Below are 27355 nucleotides of genomic sequence, written 5' to 3' on the forward strand. Positions count from 1 at the left end.
TGACTATATATCATAGTGTCTGGTACCACCCAACACCAACCTGACTATATAACATAGTGTCTGGTACCACCAGAACACCAACCTGACTATATATCATAGTGTCTGGTACCACCCAACACCAACCTGACTATATATCATAGTGTCTGGTACCACCAGAACACCAACCTGACTATATATCATAGTGTCTGGTACCACCCAACACCAACCTGACTATCATAGTGTCTGGTACCACCAGAACACCAACCTGACTATATATCATAGTGTCTCGTACCACCAGAACACCAACCTGACTATATATCATAGTGTCTGGTACCACCCAACACCAACCTGACTATATATCATAGTGTCTGGTACCACCCAACACCAACCTGACTATATAACATAGTGTCTGGTACCACCTAACACCAACCTGACTATCATAGTGTCTGGTACCACCAGAACACCAACCTGACTATATATCATAGTGTCTGGTACCACCAGAACACCAACCTGACTATATATCATAGTGTCTGGTACCACCCAACACCAACCTGACTATCATAGTGTCTGGTACCACCAGAACACCAACCTGACTATATATCATAGTGTCTCGTACCACCAGAACACCAACCTGACTATATATCATAGTGTCTGGTACCACCCAACACCAACCTGACTATATATCATAGTGTCTGGTACCATCCAACACCAACCTGACTATATAACATAGTGTCTGGTACCACCCAACACCAACCTGACTATCATAGTGTCTGGTACCACCAGAACACCAACCTGACTATATATCATAGTGTCTGGTACCACCAGAACACCAACCTGAATATCATAGTGTCTGGTACCACCCAACACCAACCTGACTATCATAGTGTCTGGTACCACCCAACACCAACCTGACTATATATCATAGTGTCTGGTACCACCAGAACACCAACCTGAATATCATAGTGTCTGGTACCACCCAACACCAACCTGACTATATATCATAGTGTCTGGTACCATCCAACACCAACCTGACTATATAACATAGTGTCTGGTACCACCCAACACCAACCTGACTATCATAGTGTCTGGTACCACCAGAACACCAACCTGACTATATATCATAGTGTCTGGTACCACCAGAACACCAACCTGAATATCATAGTGTCTGGTACCACCCAACACCAACCTGACTATCATAGTGTCTGGTACCACCCAACACCAACCTGACTATATATCATAGTGTCTGGTACCACCAGAACACCAACCTGAATATCATAGTGTCTGGTACCACCCAACACCAACCTGACTATATATCATAGTGTCTGGTACCACCCAACACCAACCTGACTATCATAGTGTCTGGTACCACCAGAACACCAACCTGAATATCATAGTGTCTGGTACCACCAGAACACCAACCTGACTATATAACATAGTGTCTGGTACCACCCAACACCAACCTGACTATCATAGTGTCTGGTACCACCAGAACACCAACCTGACTATATATCATAGTGTCTGGTACCACCAGAACACCAACCTGACTATCATAGTGTCTGGTACCACCCAACACCAACCTGACTATATAACATAGTGTCTGGTACCAGCAGAACACCAACCTGACTATATATCATAGTGTCTGGTACCACCAGAACACCAACCTGAATATCATAGTGTCTGGTACCACCAGAACACCAACCTGAATAACATAGTGTCTGGTACCACCCAACACCAACCTGACTATCATAGTGTCTGGTACCACCCAACACCAACCTGACTATATAACATAGTGTCTGGTACCACCAGAACACCAACCTGACTATATATCATAGTGTCTGGTACCACCAGAACACCAACCTGACTATATAACATAGTGTCTGGTACCACCAGAACACCAACCTGACTATATATCATAGTGGCTGGTACCACCAGAACACCAACCTGACTATCATAATGTCTGGTACCACCCAACACCAACCTGACTATATAACATAGTGTCTGGTACCAGCAGAACACCAACCTGACTATATATCATAGTGTCTGGTACCACCCAACACCAACCTGACTATATATCAGTGTCTGGTACCACCAGAACACCAACCTGACTATATAACATAGTGTCTGGTACCACCAGAACACCAACCTGACTATATATCATAGTGTCTGGTACCACCAGAACACCAACCTGACTATATATCATAGTGTCTGGTACCACCCAACACCAACCTGACTATCATAGTGTCTGGTACCACCAGAACACCAACCTGACTATATATCATAGTGTCTCGTACCACCAGAACACCAACCTGACTATATATCATAGTGTCTGGTACCACCCAACACCAACCTGACTATATATCATAGTGTCTGGTACCACCCAACACCAACCTGACTATATAACATAGTGTCTGGTACCACCCAACACCAACCTGACTATCATAGTGTCTGGTACCACCAGAACACCAACCTGACTATATATCATAGTGTCTGGTACCACCAGAACACCAACCTGACTATATATCATAGTGTCTGGTACCACCCAACACCAACCTGACTATCATAGTGTCTGGTACCACCAGAACACCAACCTGACTATATATCATAGTGTCTCGTACCACCAGAACACCAACCTGACTATATATCATAGTGTCTGGTACCACCCAACACCAACCTGACTATATATCATAGTGTCTGGTACCATCCAACACCAACCTGACTATATAACATAGTGTCTGGTACCACCCAACACCAACCTGACTATCATAGTGTCTGGTACCACCAGAACACCAACCTGACTATATATCATAGTGTCTGGTACCACCAGAACACCAACCTGAATATCATAGTGTCTGGTACCACCCAACACCAACCTGACTATCATAGTGTCTGGTACCACCCAACACCAACCTGACTATATATCATAGTGTCTGGTACCACCAGAACACCAACCTGAATATCATAGTGTCTGGTACCACCCAACACCAACCTGACTATATATCATAGTGTCTGGTACCACCCAACACCAACCTGACTATCATAGTGTCTGGTACCACCAGAACACCAACCTGAATATCATAGTGTCTGGTACCACCAGAACACCAACCTGACTATATAACATAGTGTCTGGTACCACCCAACACCAACCTGACTATCATAGTGCCTGGTGCCACAGGAACACCAACCTGACTATCATAGTGTCTGGTACCACCAGAACACCAACCTGACTATATATCATAGTGTCTGGTACCACCAGAACACCAACCTGACTATCATAGTGTCTGGTACCACCCAACACCAACCTGACTATATAACATAGTGTCTGGTACCAGCAGAACACCAACCTGACTATATATCATAGTGTCTGGTACCACCAGAACACCAACCTGAATATCATAGTGTCTGGTACCACCAGAACACCAACCTGAATAACATAGTGTCTGGTACCACCCAACACCAACCTGACTATATAACATAGTGTCTGGTACCACCAGAACACCAACCTGACTATATATCATAGTGTCTGGTACCACCAGAACACCAACCTGACTATATAACATAGTGTCTGGTACCACCAGAACACCAACCTGACTATATATCATAGTGGCTGGTACCACCAGAACACCAACCTGACTATCATAATGTCTGGTACCACCCAACACCAACCTGACTATATAACATAGTGTCTGGTACCAGCAGAACACCAACCTGACTATATATCATAGTGTCTGGTACCACCCAACACCAACCTGACTATATATCAGTGTCTGGTACCACCAGAACACCAACCTGACTATCATAATGTCTGGTACCACCCAACACCAACCTGACTATATAACATAGTGTCTGGTACCAGCAGAACACCAACCTGACTATATATCATAGTGTCTGGTACCACCCAACACCAACCTGACTATATATCAGTGTCTGGTACCACCAGAACACCAACCTGACTATATAACATAGTGTCTGGTACCACCAGAACACCAACCTGACTATATATCATAGTGTCTGGTACCACCAGAACACCAACCTGACTATATATCATAGTGTCTGGTACCACCCAACACCAACCTGACTATATATCATAGTGTCTGGTACCACCAGAACACCAACCTGATTATCATAGTGTCTGGTACCACCAGAACACCAACCTGATTATCATAGTGTCTGGTACCACCCAACACCAACCTGACTATATAACATAGTGTCTGGTACCACCCAACACCAACCTGACTATATAACATAGTGTCTGGTACCACCCAACACCAACCTGACTATATAACATAGTGTCTGGTACCACCAGAACACCAACCTGACTATATATCATAGTGTCTGGTACCACCCAACACCAACCTGACTATATATCATAGTGTCTGGTACCACCAGAACACCAACCTGACTATATATCATAGTGTCTGGTACCACCAGAACACCAACCTGACTATATATCATAGTGTCTGGTACCACCCAACACCAACCTGACTATATATCATAGTGTCTGGTACCACCAGAACACCAACCTGATTATCATAGTGTCTGGTACCACCAGAACACCAACCTGATTATCATAGTGTCTGGTACCACCCAACACCAACCTGACTATATAACATAGTGTCTGGTACCACCCAACACCAACCTGACTATATAACATAGTGTCTGGTACCACCCAACACCAACCTGACTATATAACATAGTGTCTGGTACCACCCAACACCAACCTGACTATCATAGTGTCTGGTACCACCCCAAGACCACATTGAATGAGGAGAGCTCTGTGTCCACATGGAATGAGGAGAGCTCTGTGTCCACATGGAATGAGGAGAGCTGTGTGTCCACATGGAATGAGGAGAGCTCTGTGTCCACATGGAATGAGGAGAGCTGTGTGTCCACATGGAATGAGGAGAGCTGTGTGTCAACATATGGTGTCTGACATTATGTTGCCAATCTTTGGTGAGAGACTGACAACCTGCTGAGGCTCGGAGTGTGAGTGAGTGAGTGAGTGAGTGAGTGAGTGAGTGAGTGAGTGAGTGAGTGAGTGAGTGAGTGAGTGAGTGAGTGAGTGAGTGAGTGAGTGAGTGAGTGAGTGAGTGAGTGAGTCGGAGTGTCAGACAGACACTAACCTTCCAGAGAAGACAGGCTAACATAACTCCATATGAAGACTAGCTGTTTCTATAGGAACTTAAATCAACATGTTAATGGCTAAGGACAGTTGATACAGGTAAAACAGTAGAGACTAAAGATTCACTAACAGGTTGGTGCTGTTACTGACTGAATGAAGATGACAGACAGACAGGTTGCTCTGCTCACCGAAGTCACATAGCTTGAGGATGTCATCAGAACTGATTAGAAGGTTCTCTGGCTTTATATCTGAGGAGAGAGAGACAGAGACAAAGGAGGGAGAGAGAGATAAGACAGAGACAGAGATAGACAGGAGTGAGGGGATATGGGTTAGGGTTAGCTAACCCTAATTCAGGTCATAGTGAGGGGATATGGGTTAGGGTTAGCTAACCCTAAGTCAGGTCATAGTGAGGGGATATGGGTTAGGGTTAGCTAACCCTAAGTCAGGTCATAGTGAGGGGATATGGGTTAGGGTTAGCTAACCCTAAGTCAGGTCATAGTGAGGGGATATGGGTTAGGGTTAGCTAACCCTAAGTCAGGTCATAGTGAGGGGATATGGGTTAGGGTTAGCTAACAAGCTCTCATCATCTGAGACACTGAACAGACTATTAAACTATCAAACCAGAAAAGATGTCATGGCAGACGGAGGAATGTTGGGACTTCATATTACCTGAAGAGTGTGCACTAGGGCCTAATGGAAGGCTGAGGCTCTGGTATATTAAAGGTGTGTTAATTGGTTCTGGTTCCTAAAGCATCATGTCTCCTTACCCCGGTGGACAATGTCGTTCTTATGACACCAATGGATAGCTTTGATCAGCTGGTAGATGTAGGTCCTGACTTTATCAGACGGCACTCCGTTAGGAAGCTCCTCCAGCAGCTCCAGCATGTTCTACAAGAGACCAACAGAAGGGATCAGTATCAATCTCCTGGACTATTTATTTGATCAACATCTAAACTATAATTTAAAGGCTTCATAAGTCTTCTGAGATATAATCAATATTCACTGCAGGAGACTACAAGTTAGTCTTACCTTCTCTACATACTCAAACACCAGGTAGAGTTTCCCCCTCCTGCGGAAGGCTTCCTTCAGCTCCACGATATTCTCCTGCTTCAAGGTTCGGAGCATCTTCAGCTCACGGAGTGTGGTCTCCTTAACCTCCTCATTCTCTGGGGAAAGGAGAGACCGACAGGAAGAGAGGAGTGAGACAGACAGACAAGAAGAGAGGAGTGGAGACAGACAGGATGAGAGGAGAGAACAGACGGGAAGAGAGGAGAGGGCAGACAGGAAGAGAAGACAGACAGGAGGAGTGGAGAGAACAGACGGGAAGAGAGGAGTGGAGACAGACAGGAAGAGAGGAGAGATCAGACAGGAAGAGAGGAGAGGAGACAGACAGGAAGAGAGGAGTGGAGACAGACAGGAAGAGAGGAGAGGAGACAGACAGGAAGAGAGGAGAGGAGAAAGACAGGAAGAGAGGAGAGGAGACAGACAGGAAGAGAGGAGAGGAGACAGACAGGAAGAGAGGAGACAGACAGGAAGAGAGGAGTGGAGAAAGACAGTAAGAGAGGAGAGAACAGACAGGAAGAGAGGAGAGAACAGACAGGAAGAGGAGAGGGGACAGACAGGAAGAGAGGAGAGGAGTGGAGAAAGACAGTAAGAGAGGAGTGGAGACAGACAGGAAGAGAGGAGAGAACAGACAGGAAGAGGAGTGGAGAAAGACAGGAAGATGAGTGGAGAAAGACAGGAAGAGAGGAGTAAGACAGGAAGAGAGGAGTGGAGAAAGACAGGAAGAGAGGACAAACAGGAAGAGGAGTGGAGAAAGACAGTAAGACAGGAGAGGAGACAGACAGGAAGAGAGGAGAGGAGACAGACAGACAGGAAGAGAGGAGTGGAGACAGACAGGAAGAGAGGAGTGAAGACAGACAAGAAGAGGAGGTTAGAAAGACAGGAAGAGAGGAGTGGAGACAGACAGACAGGAAGAGAGGAGTGGAGACAGACAGACAGGAAGAGAGGAGTGGAGACAGACAGACAGGAAGAGAGGAGTGGAGACAGACAGACAGGAAGAGAGGAGTGGAGACAGACAGACAGGAAGAGAGGAGTGGAGACAGACAGGAAGAGAGGAGTGGAGACAGACAGGAAGAGGAGTGGAGACAGACAGGAAGAGGAGTGGAGACAGACAGGAAAGAGGAGTGGAGACAGACAGGAAGAGAGGAGAGGAGACAGACAGGAAGAGAGGAGTGGAGACAGACAGGAAGAGAGGAGTGGAGACAGACAGGAAGAGAGGAGTGGAGACAGACAGGAAGAGAGGAGAGAACAGACAGGAAGAGGAGTGGAGAAAGACAGGAAGACAGGAGAGGAGACAGACAGGAAGAGAGGAGAGGAGACAGACAGACAGGAAGAGAGGAGTGGAGACAGACAGGAAGAGAGGAGTGGAGACAGACAAGAAGAGGAGGTTAGAAAGACAGGAAGAGAGGAGTGGAGACAGACAGGAAGAGAGGAGTGGAGACAGACAGGAAGAGAGGAGAGGAGACAGACAGGAAGAGAGGAGAGGAGACAGACAGGAAGAGAGGAGACAGACAGGAAGAGAGGAGTGGAGACAGACATTAAGAGAGGAGTGGAGACAGACAGTAAGAGAGGAGTGGAGACAGACAGGAAGAGAGGAGTGGAGACAGACAGGAAGAGAGGAGTGGAGAAAGACAGTAAGAGAGGAGTGGAGACAGACAGGAAGAGGAGTGGAGAAAGACAGTAAGAGAGGAGTGGAGACAGACAGGAAGAGAAGTGGAGACAGACAGGAAGAGAGGAGTGGAGACAGACAGGAAGAGGAGTGGAGAAAGACAGGAAGAGAGGAGTGGAGACAGACAGGAAGAGGAGTGGAGAAAGACAGTAAGAGAGGAGTGGAGACAGACAGGAAGAGGAGTGGAGAAAGACAGTAAGAGGGGAGTGGAGACAGACAGTAAGAGAGGAGTGGAGACAGACAGGAAGAGAGGAGTGGAGACAGACAGGAAGAGGAGTGGAGAAAGACAGTAAGAGAGGAGTGGAGACAGACAGTAAGAGAGGAGTGGAGACAGACAGGAAGAGAGGAGTGGAGACAGACAGGAAGAGGAGTGGAGAAAGAGACAGACAGGAGAGAAGACACAGAGAGGATGAGAAGAGACAGACAGGAGAGAAGATACAGAGGATGAGAAGATACAGACAGGAGAGAAGATACAGAGGATGAGAAGACAGACAGGAGAGAAGATACAGAGGATGAGAAGACAGACAGGAGAGAAGATACAGAGGATGAGAAGACAGACAGGAGAGAAGATACAGAGGATGAGAAGACAGACAGGAGAGAAGATACAGAGGATGAGAAGACAGACAGGAGAGAAGATACAGAGGATGAGAAGACAGACAGGAGAGAAGATACAGAGGATGAGAAGACAGACAGGAGAGAAGATACAGAGGATGAGAAGACAGACAGGAGAGAAGATACAGAGGATGAGAAGAGACAGACAGGAAAGAAGATACAGAGAGGATGAGAAGAGACAGACAGACACCCACCCATAACAGAAGACGGGTTTGGCTGGATCAAATCAGCATTCTTTATCACAGGACTTAATATGAATGATTTCCTGATTAAATACAGGCCTCTTACCTTCACTGTCCTTGAACTTCTTAATGGCCACAATCTCATTGGTCTCCTGTAGTGAAGAGAGAGAAAAGTATGATAAGGTGCCAGCCCTGCTGCTCAGAAGACTGTCTGCACACGCTCACTAGAGCCCGTCCTGTCCGCACACGCTCACTAGAGCCCGTCCTGTCCGCACACGCTCACTAGAGCCCGTCCTGTCCGCACACGCTCACTAGAGCCCGTCCTCTCCGCACACGCTCACTAGAGCCGTCCTGTCCGCACACGCTCACTAGAGCCCGTCCTGTCCGCACACGCTCACTAGAGCCCGTCCTGGCCGCACACGCTCACTAGAGCCCGTCCTGGCCGCACACGCTCACTAGAGCCCGTCCTGGCCGCACACGCTCACTAGAGCCCGTCCTGGCCGCACACGCTCACTAGAGCCCGTCCTGGCCGCACACGCTCACTAGAGCCTGTCCTGGCCGCACACGCTCACTAGAGCCAGTCCTGTCCGCACACGCTCACTAGAGCCCGTCCTGTCCGCACACGCTCACTAGAGCCTGTCCTGGCCGCACACGCTCACTAGAGCCTGTCCTGGCCGCACACGCTCACTAGAGCCCGTCCTGTCCGCACACGCTCACTAGAGCCTGTCCTGGCCGCACACGCTCACTAGAGCCCGTCCTGTCCGCACACGCTCCGGGGTGCCGTGTAAACGCACAGGGATGAAGACCAAACACAAAACAAAGTGTTGAATCCCAAACAAAATAAATAACACAAGCACACAATGATCAACACACGGGACGAGACCCATAATCATCTGCGCAATCCACAAGGGCACGAAGGCAAAAACACGCAGCACAGGCACTCACACGAAGGGGCCTTCCCCAAACTGTTGCTACAAAGATGGAAGCACAGAATCATCTAGAATGTCATTGTATGCTGTAGCGTTAAGATTTCCCTTCACTGGAACTAAGGGACCCGAAACATCAAACAGCCCAAAACCATCATTCCTCTTACACCAAACTTTACAGTGGGCACTATGCATTGGGGCAGGTAGCGTTCTCCTGGCATCCGCCAAACCCAGATCTGTCCTTCGGACTGCCAGGGGTGAAGCGTGATTCATCACTCCAGAGAACGTGTTTCCACTGCTCCAGAGTCCAATGGCGGCAAGCTTTACGTCACTCCAGCCGACATTTGGCATTGCGCATGGTGATATTAGGCTAATGTACGGATGCTCAGAAACGGAATTCCATTTCGTGAAGCTCCAGACGTATAGTTCTGATGCTGAGATTGCTTCCAGAGGCAGTTTGGAACTCGATAGCGAGTGTTGCAACCGAGGACGCGCTTCAGCACTCGGCAGTCTTGTTCTGTGAGCTTGTGTGGCCTTCCACTTCAGGACTGAGCCGTTGTTTCTCCTAGACATTTTAACTTCACAATAACAGCACTAAAAGTTAACCTAGACAGCTCTAGCAGGGCAGAAATGTGACAAACTGACTTTTTGGAAAGTTGGCATCCTATGACGGATCCACTTGGAAGTCACTGAGTAAGGCCATTCTACTGCCAATGTTTGTCTATGGAGATTACAAGGCTGTGTGTTCGATTTTATAGCAACGGTTGTGGCTGAAAAAGCCAAATCCACTCATTTGAAGGAGTGTCCACATACTTTTGTATATATGTGACCCGTTTGAGGAAACTAGGCGCATGTCGTGAGTCACTACTTCACAGGAGAGTTGTTAGAACGTAAACTTGTTTTTATTCAAAATGAGAAATGCCTTCTGGAACATGTGAACTTTCGTGTGCCTTAATAACAAACTTGTATGCCATCTGTAAATACAAATAAAGACAGACAGGAAGAGAGGACAGGCAGGAGAACCCACAAAGGAGAACCCCTCAGTGAAATGATGAATACAACAGGTGTAGTAGACCTTACAGTGAAATGCTGAATACAACCAGTGTAGTAGACCTCACAGTGAAATGCTGAATACAACAGGTGTAGTAGACCTTACAGTGAAATGCTGAATACAACAGGTGTAGTAGACCTCAGTGAAATGCTGAATACAACAGGTGTAGTAGATACAGTGAAAGACAGACAGGTGTAGTAGATACAGTGAAATGATGAATACAACAGGTGTAGTAGACCTCACAGTGAAATGCTGAATACAACAGGTGTAGTAGACCTTACAGTGAAATGCTGAATACAACAGGTGTAGTATACCTCACAGTGAAATGCTGAATACAACAGGTGTAGTAGACCTCACAGTGAAATGCTGAATACAACAGGTGTAGTAGACCTCACAGTGAAATGCTGAATACAACAGGTGTAGTAGACCTTACAGTGAAATGCTGAATACAACAGGTGTAGTAACATTTAACATTTAAACATTTACATTTAAGTCATTTAGCAGACGCTCTTATCCAGAGCGACTTACAAATTGGTGCTTTCACCTTATGACATCCAGTGGAACAGCCACTTTACAATAGTGCATCTAGGTCTTTTAAGGGGGGAGGGGAGAAGGATTACTTTATCCTATCCTAGGTATTCCTTAAAGAGGTGGGGTTTCAGGTGTCTCCGGAAGGTGGTGATTGACTCCGCTGTCCTGGCGTCGTGAGGGAGTTTGTTCCACCATTGGGGGCCAGACAGCGAACAGTTTTGACTGGGCTGAGCGGGAACTGTACTTCCTCAGTGGTAGGGAGGAAAAGCAGGCCAGAGGTGGATGAACACAGTGCCCTTGTTTGGGTCAGGGCCTGATCAGAGCCTGGAGGTAGTGAGGTGCCGTTCCCTCACAGCTCCGTAGGCAAGCACCATGGTCTTGTAGCGGATGCGAGCTTCAACTGGAAGCCAGTGGAGAGAGCGGAGGAGCGGTGACGTGAGAGAACTTGGGAAGGTTGAACACCAGACGGGCTGTGGCGTTCTGGATGACAGGGGTTTAATGGCACAGGCAGGGAGCCCAGCCAACAGCGAGTTGCAGTAATCCAGACGGGAGATGACAAGTGCCTGGATTAGGACCTGCGCCGCTTCCTGTGTGAGGCAGGGTCGTACTCTGCGGATGTTGTAGAGCATGAACCGCAGGAACGGGCCACCGCCTTGATGTTATTTGAGAACGACAGGGTGTTGTCCAGGATCACGCCAAGGTTCTTAGCGCTCTGGGACGAGGACACAATGGAGTTGTCAACCGTGATGGCGAGATCATGGACGGGCAGTCCTTCCCGGGAGGAAGAGCAGCTCCGTCTTGCCGAGTTCAGCTTGAGGTGATGATCCGTCATCCACACTGATATGTCTGCCAGACATGCAGAGATGCGATTCGCCACCTGGTCGTCAGAAGGGGGAAAGGAGAAGATTAATTGTGTGTCGTCTGCATAGCAATGATAGGAGAGACCATGTGAGGTTATGACAGAGCCAAGTGACTGGTGTATAGCGAGAATAGGAGAGGGCCTAGAACAGAGCCCTGGGGGACACCAGTGGTGAGAGCACGTGGTGAGGAGACGGATTCTCGCCACGCCACCTGGTAGGAGCGACCTGTCAGGTAGGACGCAACCAAGCGTGGGCCGCGCCGGAGATGCCCAACTCGGAGAGGGTGGAGAGGAGGATCTGATGGTTCACAGTATCGAAGGCAGCCGATAGGTCTAGAAGGATGAGAGCAGAGGAGAGAGAGTTAGCTTTAGCACGGAGCGCCTCCGTGATACTGAAGAGCAGTCTCAGTTGAATGACTAGTCTTGAAACCTGACTGATTTGGATCAAGAAGGTCATTCTGAGAGAGATAGCGGGAGAGCTGGCCTGGCACGTTCAAGAGTTTTGGAGAGAAAAGAAAGAAGGGATACTGGTCTGTAGTTGTTGACATCGGAGGGATCGAGTGTAGGTTTTTTCAGAAGGGGTGCAACTCTCGCTCTCTGAAGACGGGAGGGACGTAGCCAGCGGTCAGGGATGAGTTGATGAGCGAGGTGAGGTAAGGGAGAAGGTCACCGGAGATGGTCTGGAGAAGAGAGGAGGGGATAGGGTCAAGCGGGCAGGTTGTTGGGCGGCCGGCCGTCACAAGACGCGAGATGTCATCTGGAGAGAGAGGAGAAAGAGGTCAGAGCACAGGGTAGGGCAGTGTGAGCAGAACCAGCGGTGTCGTTTGACTTAAAACGAGGATCGGATGTCCGACCTTCTTTTCAAAATGGGAAGTCATCTGCAGAGAGGGAGGAGGGGGGAGGGGGAGGAGGATTCAAGAGGGAGGAGAAGGTGGCAAAGAGCTTCCTAGGGTTAGAGGCAGATGCTTGGAATTTAGAGTGGTAGAAAGTGGCTTTAGCAGCAGAGACAGAGGAGGAAAATGTAGAGAGGAGGGAGTGAAAGGATGTCAGGTCCGCAGGAGGCGAGTTTTCCTCCATTTCCGCTCGGCTGCCCGGAGCCCTGTTCTGTGAGCCGCAATGAGTCATCGAGCCACGGAGCGGGAGGGGAGGACCAGCCGGCCTGGAGGATAGGGGACATAGAGAGTCAAAGGATGCAGAAAGGGAGGAGAGGAGGGTTGAGGAGGCAGAATCAGGAGATAGGTTGGAGAAGGTTTGAGCAGAGGGAAGAGATGATAGGATGGAAGAGGAGAGAGTAGCGGGGGAGAGAGAGCGAAGGTTGGGACGGCGCGATACCATCCGAGTAGGGGCAGTGTGGGAAGTGTTGGATGAGAGCGAGAGGGAAAAGGATACAAGGTAGTGGTCGGAGACTTGGAGGAGTTGCAATGAGGTTAGTGGAGGAACAGCATCTAGTAAAGATGAGGTCGAGCGTATTGCCTGCCTTGTGAGTAGGGGGGAAGGTGAGAGGGTGAGGTCAAAAGAGGAGAGGAGTGGAAAGAAGGAGGCAGAGAGGAATGAGTCAAAGGTAGGCGTGGGGAGGTTAAAGTCGCCCAGAACTGTGAGAGGTGAGCCGTCCTCAGGAAAGGAGCTTATCAAGGCATCAAGCTCATTGATGAACCTCCGAGGAACCTGGAGGGCGATAAATGATAAGGATGTTAAGCTTGAAAGGGCTGTAACTGTGACAGCATGGAATTCAAGGAGGCGATAGACAGATGGGTAAGGGGAGAAAGAGAGAATGACCACTTGGGAGAGATGAGGATCCCGGTGCCACCACCACGCTGACCAGAAGCTCTCGGGGTGTGCGCAGCACGTGGGCGGACGAAGAGAGAGCAGTAAGCGGTGTTGTCTGTGGTGATCCATGTTTCCGTCAGAGCCAAGAAGTCGAGGGACTGGAGGGAGACATAGGCTGAGATGAACTCTGCCTTGTTGGCCGCAGATCGGCAGTTCCAGAGGCTACCGGAGACCTGGAACTCCACGTGGGTCGTGCGCGCTGGGACCACCAGATTAGGGTGGCTGCGGCCATGCGGTGTGTCCTGGCGTTTGTATGGTCTGTGCAGAGAGGAGAGAACAGGGATAGACAGACACATAGTTGACAGGCAAAACAAAGATTGGAATGACAAGTGGACTACACGTCCGAAACAAAAGTTAAATAAGAACTAATTGACTAAAATGATTAAAATGATCAAGTACTGCTGGGGTAGGCTAGCTGCGTTGTTGACACTACCCTAATCAATACCAGTGTGAAGTTTCTACAATGCCATCAAGAGCTGGCTAGCTAGCAGTGTTGGTTACGTTACGTTGCGTTAAGAAACGACAATAGCTGGCTAGCTAACCAGAAAATCGCTCTAGACTACACAATTATCTTTGAAACAAAGACGGCTATGTAGGCTATGTAGCTAGCTACGATCAAACAAATCACACCGTTGGGACTGTAATGAAATGAAGTGAAAAAATACTACCTGTAGAATGTCAAAATAGCTGCTAGCTAACCTCGGTGAATTAAGATAATCACTCTAAGACTCACTCTAAACTACACAGTTATCTTGGAACGAAAACAGCAAAGACAACTATGTATTATCTAATACTACACTAATCAAGTCTTTTGAGTGTGATAGTTACTACAGTGCTATTGGGTGAACATGCTAGCTGGCTAGCTGCTAGGCAGATAGGAGGGCGACGAAATACGATAATAACGCAATTATCACCTAAGACTCTAAGCTACACAATTATCTTGGACGAAGACCAAAGACAACTATGGCTAGCTAACACTACACTAATCAAGTCGTTCAGTTGAGTGTGATAGTTACTACAGTGCTACCAGCCGGTGAACGTATGCTAGCTGGCTAGCTGCTAGGCAGATAGGAGGGCGACGAAATACGATAATAACGCAATTATCACTCTAAGACTCCACACTCTAAGCTACACAATTATCTTGGATACGAAGACAGCAAAGACAACTATGTAGCTAGCTATGTAGCTAGCTAACACTACACTAATCAAGACGTTCAGTTGAGTGTGATAGTACTACAGTGCTACGGTAGACGGTGAACGTGTTGGACAGATCGGAGACGACAGATAGGAGACGACGATAGGAGACGACGAAATACGATAATTACGCAATTATCTTTGATACAACGACGACTATGTAGCTAGCTAAGAGGAAATTGCTAAGATTAGACAAATCAGACCGTTGTACTATAATGAAATGTAATGAAATGTAATGAAAAAGTTATACAACCTGCAGACCGAAGCGCGGATGCGACCAGATCGCTCCAACCCGGAAGACCTTACAGTGAAATGCTGAATACAACAGGTGTAGTAGACCTCACAGTGAAATGCTGAATACAACAGGTGTAGTAGACCTCACAGTGAAATGCTGAATACAACAGGTGTAGTAGACCTCACAGTGAAATGCTGAATACAACAGGTGTAGTAGACCTTACAGTGAAATGCTGAATACAACAGGTGTAGTAGACCTCACAGTGAAATGCTGAATACAACAGGTGTAGTAGACCTTATAGTGAAATGCTGAATAAAACAGGTGTAGTAGACCTCAGTGAAATGATGAATACAACAGGTGTAGTAGACCTTACAGTGAAATGCTGAATACAACAGGTGTAGTAGACCTTACAGTGAAATGCTGAATACAACAGGTGAGTAGACCTCACAGTGAAATGCTGAATACAACAGGTGTTAGACCTACAGTGAAATGCTGAATAAACAGGTGTAGTAGTTCAGTGAAATGCTGAATACAACAGGTGTGTAGACCTTACAGTGAAATGCTGAATACAACAGGTGTAGTAGACCTTACAGTGAAATGCTGAATACAACAGGTGTAGTAGACCTTACAGTGAAATGCTGAATACAACAGGTGTAGTAGACCTTACAGTGAAATGCTGAATACAACAGGTGTAGTAGACCTCACAGTGAAATGCTGAATACAACAGGTGTAGTAGACCTTACAGTGAAATGCTGATTACAACAGGGTAGTAGATTACAGTGAAATGCTGAATACAACAGGTGTAGTAGACCTTACAGTGAAATGCTGAATACAACAGGTGTAGTAGACCTTACAGTGAAATGCTGAATACAAAGGTGTAGTAGACCTCACAGTGAAATGCTGAATACAACAGGTGTAGTAGACCTCACAGTGAAATGCTGAATACAACAGGTGTAGTAGACCTCACAGTGAAATGCCGAATACAACAGGTGTAAGACCTCACAGTGAAATGCCGAATACAACAGGTGTAGTAGACCTCACAGTGAAATGCCGAATACAACAGGTGTAGTAGACCTCACAGTGAAATGCTGAATACAACAGGTGTAGTAGACCTCACAGTGAAATGCTGAATACAACAGGTGTAGTAGACCTCACAGTGAAATGCTGAATACAACAGGTGTAGTAGACCTCACAGTGAAATGCTGAATACAACAGGTGTAGTAGACCTCACAGTGAAATGCTGAATACAACAGGTGTAGTAGACCTCACAGTGAAATGCTGAATACAACAGGTGTAGTAGACCTCACAGTGAAATGCTGAATACAACAGGTGTAGTAGACCTCACAGTGAAATGCTGAATACAACAGGTGTAGTAGACCTTACAGTGAAATGCTGAATACAACAGGTGTAGTAGACCTCACAGTGAAATGCTGAATACAACAGGTGTAGTAGACCTTACAGTGAAATGCTGAATACAACAGGTGTAGTAGACCTCACAGTGAAATGCTGAATACAACAGGTGTAGTAGACCTCACAGTGAAATGCTGAATACAACAGGTGTAGTAGACCTCACAGTGAAATGCTGAATACAACAGGTGTAGTAGACCTCACAGTGAAATGCTGAATACAACAGGTGTAGTAGACCTCACAGTGAAATGCTGAATACAACAGGTGTAGTAGACCTCACAGTGAAATGCTGAATACAACAGGTGTAGTAGACCTTACAGTGAAATGCTGAATACAACAGGTGTAGTAGACCTTACAGTGAAATGCTGAATACAACAGGTGTAGTAGACCTTACAGTGAAATGCTGAATACAACAGGTGTAGTAGACCTTACAGTGAAATGCTGAATACAACAGGTGTAGTAGACCTCACAGTGAAATGCTGAATACAACAGGTGTAGTAGACCTTACAGTGAAATGCTGAATACAACAGGTGTAGTAGACCTTACAGTGAAATGCTGAATACAACAGGTGTAGTAGACCTTACAGTGAAATGCTGAATACAACAGGTGTAGTAGACCTACAGTGAAATGCTGAATACAACAGGTGTAGTAGACCTCACAGTGAAATGCTGAATACAACAGGTGTAGTAGACCTCACAGTGAAATGCTGAATACAACAGGTGTAGTAGACCTCACAGTGAAATGCTGAATACAACAGGTGTAGTAGACCTCACAGTGAAATGCTGAATACAACAGGTGTAGTAGACCTCACAGTGAAATGCTGAATACAACAGGTGTAGTAGACCTCACAGTGAAATGCTGAATACAACAGGTGTAGTAGACCTCACAGTGAAATGCTGAATACAACAGGTGTAGTAGACCTCACAGTGAAATGCTGAATACAACAGGTGTAGTAGACCTCACAGTGAAATGCTGAATACAACAGGTGTAGTAGACCTCACAGTGAAATGCTGAATACAACAGGTGTAGTAGACCTTACAGTGAAATGCTGAATACAACAGGTGTAGTAGACCTCACAGTGAAATGCTGAATACAACAGGTGTAGTAGACCTCACAGTGAAATGCTGAATACAACAGGTGTAGTAGACCTCACAGTGAAATGCTGAATACAACAGGTGTAGTAGACCTCACAGTGAAATGCTGAATACAACAGGTGTAGTAGACCTCACAGTGAAATGCTGAATACAACAGGTGTAGTAGACCTCACAGTGAAATGCTGAATACAACAGGTGTAGTAGACCTCACAGTGAAATGCTGAATTACAACAGGTGTAGTAGACCTTACAGTGAAATGCTGAATACAACAGGTGTAGTAGACCTTACAGTGAAATGATGAATACAACAGGTGTAGTAGACCTCACAGTGAAATGCTGAATACAACAGGTGTAGTAGACCTCACAGTGAAATGCTGAATACAACAGGTGTAGTAGACCTCACAGTGAAATGCTGAATACAACAGGTGTAGTAGACCTCACAGTGAAATGCTGAATACAACAGGTGTAGTAGACCTCACAGTGAAATGCTGAATACAACAGGTGTAGTAGACCTCAGTGAAATGCTGAATACAACAGGTGTAGTAGACCTCACAGTGAAATGCTGAATACAACAGGTGTAGTAGACCTCACAGTGAAATGCTGAATACAACAGGTGTAGTAGACCTCACAGTGAAATGCTGAATACAACAGGTGTAGTAGACCTCACAGTGAAATGCTGAATACAACAGGTGTAGTAGACCTCACAGTGAAATGCTGAATACAACAGGTGTAGTAGACCTCACAGTGAAATGCTGAATACAACAGGTGTAGTAGACCTCAGTGAAATGCTGAATACAACAGGTGTAGTAGACCTCACAGTGAAATGCTGAATACAACAGGTGTAGTAGACCTCACAGTGAAATGCTGAATACAACAGGTGTAGTAGACCTCAGTGAAATGCTGAATACAACAGGTGTAGTAGACCTTACAGTGAAATGCTGAATACAACAGGTGTAGTAGACCTCACAGTGAAATGCTGAATACAACAGGTGTAGTAGACCTCACAGTGAAATGCTTACTTACAGGCTAGTGCAAAAAAAAAAAAAAATTGTGCAAAAAAGGTATTAGGTGAACAATAGGTAGGTACAGAAATAAAACAACAGTAAAAAGACAGGCTATATACAGTAGCGAGGCTATAGAAGTAGCAAGGCTACATACAGACACCGGTTAGTCAGGCTGATTGAGGTTAGTCAGGCTGATTGAGGTAGTATGTACATGTAGATATGGTTAAAGTGACTATACATATATGATGAACAGAGAGTAGCAGTAGTGTTTTTTTTATATATTTTTTATTTAACCAGGTAGGCTAGTTGAGAGTTCTCATTTACAACTGTGACCTGGCCAAGATAAAGCAAAGCGACACAAACAACAACCGAGTTATACATGGAATAAACAAACATACAGTCAATAACACAATAGAAAAAGTCTATATACAGTGTGTGCAAATGAGGTAAGATAAGGGAGGTAAAGGCAATAAATAGGCCATAGTAGCGAAGTAATTACTATTTAGCAAATTAACACTAGAGTGATAGATGAGCAGATAATGGTGAGCAAGTAGAATTACTGGGTTGCAAAAGAGCAAAAAGTAAATAAAAACAATATGGGAATGAGGAGTTGGATGGGCTGTTTACAGATGGGCTGTTTACAGATGGGATGTGTACAGATGGGCTGTGTACAGATGGGCTGTGTACAGATGGGCTGTTTACAGATGGGCTGTTTACAGATGGGCTGTTTACAGATGGGATGTTTACAGATGGGCTGTGTACATATGGGCTGTGTACAGATGGGCTGTGTACAGATGGGCTGTGTACAGATGGGCTGTTTACAGATGGGCTGTTTACAGATGGGCTGTTTACAGATGGGCTGTGTACAGATGGGCTGTGTACAGATGGGCTGTTTACAGATGGGCTATGTACAGCTGCAGCGATCGGTTAGCTGATGCTTAGAGTTAGTGAGGGAGATATAAGTCTCCAACTTCATAGATTTTTGCAATTCTTTCCAGTCATTGGCAGCAGAGAAGTGGAAAGAAAGGCGGCCAAAGTAGGAATTGGCTTTGGGGGTGACCAGTGAGATATACCTGCTGGAGCGCGTGCTACGCTGGGTGTTATGGTGACCAATGAGCTGAGATAAGGTGGAGCTTCACCTGGCATAGACTTATAGATGACCTGGAGCCAGTGGGTCTGGCGACGAATATGTAGCGAGGGCCAGCCAACGAGAGCATACAGGTCACAGTGGTGGGTGGTATAAGGTGCTTTAGTGACAAAACGGATGGCACTGTGATAGACTACATCCAGTTTGCCGAGTAGAGTGTTGGAGGCTATTTTGTAAATGACATCGCCGAAGTCGAGGATCGGTAGGATGGTCAGTTTTACGAGGGTATGTTTGGCAACGTGCGTGAAGGAGGCTTTGTTGCGGAATAGAAAGCCGATTCTAGATTTAATTTTTGATTTGAGATGTTTAATACGAGTCTGGAAGGAGAGTTTACAGTCTAGCCAGACACCTAGTTATTTGTAGTTGTCTACATATACTAAGTCAGAATCAGACACCTAGTTATTTGTAGTTGTCTACATATACTAAGTCAGAATCAGACACCTAGTTATTTGTAGTTGTCTACATATACTAAGTCAGAATCAGACACCTAGTTATTTGTAGTTGTCTACATATACTAAGTCAGAATCAGACACCTAGGTATTTGTAGTTGTCTACATATACTAAGTCAGAATCAGACACCTAGTTATTTGTAGTTGTCTACATATACTAAGTCAGAATCAGACACCTAGTTATTTGTAGTTGTCTACATATACTAAGTCAGAACCGTCCAGAGTAGTGATGATAGCTGGGCGGGTTGAAAAAGCATGCGTTTCGTTTTACTAGCATTTAATAGCAGTTGGAGGCCACATAAGGAGTGTTGTACGGCATTGAAGCTTGTTTGGAGGTTTGTTAACAGTGTCCAAAGAATGGCCAGATGTATACAGAATGGTGTCGTCTGCGTAGAGGTGGATCAGAGAATCACCCGCAGCAAGAGCAACATCGTTGATGTATACAGAGACATTTAACCCTGTGGTACCCCCATAGGTCTGGAAAACAGGCCCATCCGATTTGACACACTGAACTCTATCTGAGAAGTAGTTGGTGAACCAAGTGAGGCAGTTATTTGAGAAACCAATGCTGTTGAGTCTGCCGTTAAAAATACGGTGATTGAAAAAGTCGAAAGCCTTGGCCAGGTCGATGAAGACGGCTGCACAGTACTGTCTTTTATCGTTGGCGGTTATGATATCGATTAGGACCTTGAGCTTGGCTGAGGTGCACCCATGACCAGCTCGGAAACCTTATTGCACAGCGGAGAAGGTACGGTGGGATTCGAAATGGTCAGTGATCTGTTTATTAACTTTGCTGTCGAAGACTTTAGCTAGGCAGGTCAGGATGGATATAGGTCTGTAACAGTTTGGGTCTAGAGGCAGGTCAGGATGGATATAGGTCTGTAACAGTTTGGGTCTAGAGGCAGGTCAGGATGGATATAGGTCTGTAACAGTTTGGGTCTAGAGGCAGGACAGGATGGATATAGGTCTGTAACAGTTTGGGTCTAGAGGCAGGTCAGGATGGATATAGGTCTGTAACAGTTTGGGTCTAGAGGCAGGTCAGGATGGATATAGGTCTGTAACAGTTTAGGTCTAGAGGCAGGTCAGGATGGATATAGGTCTGTAACAGTTTGGGTCTAGAGGCAGGTCAGGATGGATATAGGTCTGTAACAGTTTGGGTCTAGAGGCAGGTCAGGATGGATATAGGTCTGTAACAGTTTGGGTCTAGAGGCAGGTCAGGATGGATATAGGTCTGTAACAGTTTAGGTCTAGAGGCAGGTCAGGATGGATATAGGTCTGTAACAGTTTAGGTCTAGAGGCAGGTCTAGGTCTGTAACAGTTTAGGTCTAGAGGCAGGTCAGGATGGATATAGGTCTGTAACAGTTTAGGTCTAGAGGCAGGTCAGGATGGATATAGGTCTGTAACAGTTTGGGTCTAGAGGCAGGTCAGGATGGATATAGGTCTGTAACAGTTTAGGTCTAGAGGCAGGTCAGGATGGATATAGGTCTGTAACAGTTTAGGTCTAGAGGCAGGTCAGGATGGATATAGGTCTGTAACAGTTTAGGTCTAGAGGCAGGTCAGGATGGATATAGGTCTGTAACAGTTTGGGTCTAGAGGCAGGTCAGGATGGATATAGGTCTGTAACAGTTTGGGTCTAGAGGCAGGTCAGGATGGATATAGGTCTGTAACAGTTTAGGTCTAGAGGCAGGTCAGGATGGATATAGGTCTGTAACAGTTTAGGTCTAGAGGCAGGTCAGGATGGATATAGGTCTGTAACAGTTTGGGTCTAGAGGCAGGGCAGGATGGATATAGGTCTGTAACAGTTTGGGTCTAGAGGCAGGTCAGGATGGATATAGGTCTGTAACAGTTTAGGTCTAGAGTGTCTAGACTAGTCTAGAATGCAGAAAGAAACAGACTGTCTCATTGGCTGTAGCAACACTAGTAGTGGGTTGAATGCAGACAGTCTCATTGGCTGTAGCAACACTAGTAGTGGGTTGAATACAGACAGTCTCATTGGCTGTAGCAACACTAGTAGTGGGTTGAATGCAGACAGTCTCATTGGCTGTAGCAACACTAGTAGTGGGTTGAATGCAGACAGTCTCATTGGCTGTAGCAACACTAGTAGTGGGTTGAATACAGACAGTCTCATTGGCTGTAGCAACACTAGTAGTGGGTTGAATGCAGACAGTCTCATTGGCTGTAGCAACACTAGTAGTGGGTTGAATGCAGACAGTCTCATTGGCTGTAGCAACACTAGTAGTGGGTTGAATGCAGACAGTCTCATTGGCTGTAGCAACACTAGTAGTGGGTTGAATACAGACAGTCTCATTGGCTGTAGCAACACTAGTAGTGGGTTGAATGCAGACAGTCTCATTGGCTGTAGCAACACTAGTAGTGGGTTGAATGCAGACAGTCTCATTGGCTGTAGCAACACTAGTAGTGGGTTGAATGCAGACAGTCTCATTGGCTGTAGCAACACTAGTAGTGGGTTGAATGCAGACAGTCTCATTGGCTGTAGCAACACTAGTAGTGGGTTGAATGCAGACAGTCTCATTGGCTGTAGCAACACTAGTAGTGGGTTGAATACAGACAGTCTCATTGGCTGTAGCAACACTAGTAGTGGGTTGAATGCAGACAGTCTCATTGGCTGTAGCAACACTAGTAGTGGGTTGAATGCAGACAGACAGTCTCATTGGCTGTAGCTACACTAGTAGTGGGTTGAATACAGACAGACTGTCTCATTGGCTGTAGCAACACTAGTAGTGGGTTGAATACAGACAGTCTCATTGGCTGTAGCTACACTAGTAGTGGGTTGAATACAGACAGTCTCATTGGCTGTAGCAACACTAGTAGTGGGTTGAATACAGACTGTCTCATTGGCTGTAGCAACACTAGTAGTGGGTTGAATACAGACAGTCTCATTGGCTGTAGCAACACTAGTAGTGGGTTGAATGCAGACAGACTCATTGGCTGTAGCAACACTAGTAGTGGGTTGAATACAGACAGTCTCATTGGCTGTAGCTACACTAGTAGTGGGTTGAATGCAGACAGACGGTCTCATTGGCTGTAGCAACACTAGTAGTGGGTTGAATGCAGACAGTCTCATTGGCTGTAGCAACACTAGTAGTGGGTTGAATGCAGACAGTCTCATTGGCTGTAGCAACACTAGTAGTGGGTTGAATGCAGACAGACAGTCTCATTGGCTGTAGCTACACTAGTAGTGGGTTGAATACAGACAGACTGTCTCATTGGCTGTAGCAACACTAGTAGTGGGTTGAATACAGACAGTCTCATTGGCTGTAGCTACACTAGTAGTGGGTTGAATACAGACTGTCTCATTGGCTGTAGCAACACTAGTAGTGGGTTGAATACAGACAGTCTCATTGGCTGTAGCAACACTAGTAGTGGGTTGAATGCAGACAGACTCATTGGCTGTAGCAACACTAGTAGTGGGTTGAATACAGACAGTCTCATTGGCTGTAGCTACACTAGTAGTGGGTTGAATGCAGACAGACGGTCTCATTGGCTGTAGCAACACTAGTAGTGGGTTGAATGCAGACAGTCTCATTGGCTGTAGCAACACTAGTAGTGGGTTGAATGCAGACAGTCTCATTGGCTGTAGCAACACTAGTAGTGGGTTGAATGCAGACAGTCTCATTGGCTGTAGCAACACTAGTAGTGGGTTGAATGCAGACAGTCTCATTGGCTGTAGCAACACTAGTAGTGGGTTGAATGCAGACAGTCTCATTGGCTGTAGCAACACTAGTAGTGGGTTGAATACAGACAGTCTCATTGGCTGTAGCAACACTAGTAGTGGGTTGAATGCAGACAGTCTCATTGGCTGTAGCAACACTAGTAGTGGGTTGAATGCAGACAGACAGTCTCATTGGCTGTAGCTACACTAGTAGTGGGTTGAATACAGACAGACTGTCTCATTGGCTGTAGCAACACTAGTAGTGGGTTGAATACAGACAGTCTCATTGGCTGTAGCTACACTAGTAGTGGGTTGAATACAGACTGTCTCATTGGCTGTAGCAACACTAGTAGTGGGTTGAATACAGACAGTCTCATTGGCTGTAGCAACACTAGTAGTGGGTTGAATGCAGACAGACTCATTGGCTGTAGCAACACTAGTAGTGGGTTGAATACAGACAGTCTCATTGGCTGTAGCTACACTAGTAGTGGGTTGAATGCAGACAGACGGTCTCATTGGCTGTAGCAACACTAGTAGTGGGTTGAATGCAGACAGACAGTCTCATTGGCTGTAGCAACACTAGTAGTGGGTTGAATACAGACAGACAGTCTCATTGGCTGTAGCAACACTAGTAGTGGGTTGAATACAGACAGAGAGTCTCATTGGCTGTAGCTACACTAGTAATGGGTTGAATACAGACAGACAGTCTCATTGGCTGTAGCAACACTAGTAGTGGGTTGAATGCAGACAGTCTCATTGGCTGTAGCAACACTAGTAGTGGGTTGAATGCAGACAGACTGTCTCATTTGTAGCTGTTGTGGGTTGAATGCAGACACTCAGTAGTGGGTTGAATGCAGACAGTGTCATTGGCTGTAGCAACACTAGTAGTGGGTTGAATGCAACACAGACAGACAGTCTCATTGGCTGTAGCAACACTAGTAGTGGGTTGAATGCAGACAGACAGTCTCATTGGCTGTAGTTGAAACACTAGTAGTGGGTTGAATACAGACAGACTGTCTCATTGGCTGTAGCAACACTAGTAGTGGGTTGAATACAGACACAGTCTCATTGGCTGTAGCAACACTAGTAGTGGGTTGAATACAGACAGTCTCATTGGCTGTAGCTACACTAGTAGTGGGTTGAATACAGACAGACTGTCTCATTGGCTGTAGCAACACTAGTAGTGGGTTGAATACAGACAGTCTCATTGGCTGTAGCAACACTAGTAGTGGGTTGAATGCAGACAGTCTCATTGGCTGTAGCAACACTAGTAGTGGGTTGAATGCAGACAGACGGTCTCATTGGCTGTAGCAACACTAGTAGTGGGTTGAATGCAGACAGACAGTCTCATTGGCTGTAGCAACACTAGTAGTGGGTTGAATACAGACAGACAGTCTCATTGGCTGTAGCAACACTAGCAGTGGGTTGAATACAGACAGACAGTCTCATTGGCTGTAGCAACACTAGTAGTGGGTTGAATACAGACAGACAGTCTCATTGGCTGTAGCAACACTAGTAGTGGGTTGAATGCAGACAGTCTCATTGGCTATAGCAACACTAGTAGTGGGTTGAATGCAGACAGACTGTCTCATTGGCTGTAGCAACACTAGTAGTGGGTTGAATGCAGACAGACTGTCTCATTGGCTGTAGCAACACTAGTAGTGGGTTGAATACAGACAGAGAGTCTCATTGGCTGTAGCTACACTAGTAGTGGGTTGAATACAGACAGACAGTCTCATTGGCTGTAGCTACACTAGTTGTGGGTTGAATGCAGACAGTCTCATTGGCTGTAGCAACACTAGTAGTGGGTTGAATGCAGACAGACTGTCTCATTGGCTGTAGCAACACTAGTAGTGGGTTGAATACAGACAGTCTCATTGGCTGTAGCTACACTAGTAGTGGGTTGAATACAGACAGTCTCATTGGCTGTAGCAACACTAGTAGTGGGTTGAATGCAGACAGTCTCATTGGCTGTAGCAACACTAGTAGTGGGTTGAATGCAGACAGACAGTCTCATTGGCTGTAGCTACACTAGTAGTGGGTTGAATACAGACAGACTGTCTCATTGGCTGTAGCAACACTAGTAGTGGGTTGAATACAGACAGTCTCATTGGCTGTAGCTACACTAGTAGTGGGTTGAATGCAGAAAGACAGTCTCATTGGCTGTAGCAACACTAGTAGTGGGTTGAATACAGACAGACAGTCTCATTGGCTGTAGCAACACTAGTAGTGGGTTGAATACAGACAGACAGTCTCAGTGGGTTGAATGGCAGTCTCAGCAACACTAGTAGTGGGTTGAATGCAGACAGTCTCATTGGCTGTAGCAACACTAGTAGTGGGTTGAATACAGACAGACAGTCTCATTGGCTGTAGCAACACTAGTAGTGGGTTGAATGCAGACAGTCTCATTGGCTGTAGCAACACTAGTAGTGGGTTGAATGCAGACAGACTGTCTCATTGGCTGTAGCAACACTAGTAGTGGGTTGAATACAGACAGAGAGTCTCATTGGCTGTAGCTACACTAGTAGTGGGTTGAATACAGACAGACAGTCTCATTGGCTGTAGCTACACTAGTTGTGGGTTGAATGCAGACAGTCTCAGACAGCAACACTAGTAGTGGGTTGAATGCAGACAGACTGTCTCATTGGCTGTAGCAACACTAGTAGTGGGTTGAATACAGACAGTCTCATTGGCTGTAGCTACACTAGTAGTGGGTTGAATACAGACAGACAGTCTCATTGGCTGTAGCAACACTAGTAGTGGGTTGAATGCAGACAGTCTCATTGGCTGTAGCAACACTAGTAGTGGGTTGAATACAGACAGACTGTCTCATTGGCTGTAGCAACACTAGTAGTGGGTTGAATACAGACAGACTGTCTCATTGGCTGTAGCAACACTAGTAGTGGGTTGAATACAGACAGACTGTCTCATTGGCTGTAGCAACACTAGTAGTGGGTTGAATGCAGACAGTCTCATTGGCTGTAGCAACACTAGTAGTGGGTTGAATGCAGACAGACTCATTGGCTGTAGCAACACTAGTAGTGGGTTGAATACAGACAGTCTCATTGGCTGTAGCAACACTAGTAGTGGGTTGAATGCAGACAGTCTCATTGGCTGTAGCAACACTAGTAGTGGGTTGAATGCAGACAGACTCATTGGCTGTAGCAACACTAGTAGTGGGTTGAATACAGACAGTCTCATTGGCTGTAGCAACACTAGTAGTGGGTTGAATACAGACAGACTGTCTCATTGGCTGTAGCAACACTAGTAGTGGGTTGAATACAGACAGTCTGTCTCATTGGCTGTAGCAACACTAGTAGTGGGTTGAATACAGAC

General features: G+C 46.2%; 1 protein-coding gene across 3 annotated transcripts in view; it reads right to left on the minus strand.

Moving 5' to 3' along the window:
* LOC115122708 (cyclin-dependent kinase-like 5) overlaps positions 1-27355 on the minus strand; it is a 300065-nt gene that overhangs the window by 227667 nt on the left and 45043 nt on the right. For all 3 annotated transcript variants that reach the window (XR_010461060.1, XM_065009456.1, XM_065009455.1), the window contains exons 4-7: positions 8730-8775; positions 6128-6264; positions 5866-5986; positions 5287-5346 (exon numbers count right to left, since the gene is read on the minus strand). Coding sequence is in view for 2 of the 3 variants with exons in the window: in XM_065009456.1 (XP_064865528.1) it covers positions 5287-5346; positions 5866-5986; positions 6128-6264; positions 8730-8775 (364 nt within the window). In the remaining variant the exon portion in view is untranslated. The remainder of the gene's footprint in view (positions 1-5286; positions 5347-5865; positions 5987-6127; positions 6265-8729; positions 8776-27355) is intronic.

This window comes from Oncorhynchus nerka, linkage group LG25 (genome assembly GCF_034236695.1).
Source record: "Oncorhynchus nerka isolate Pitt River linkage group LG25, Oner_Uvic_2.0, whole genome shotgun sequence".
NCBI lineage: Eukaryota > Metazoa > Chordata > Actinopteri > Salmoniformes > Salmonidae > Oncorhynchus > Oncorhynchus nerka.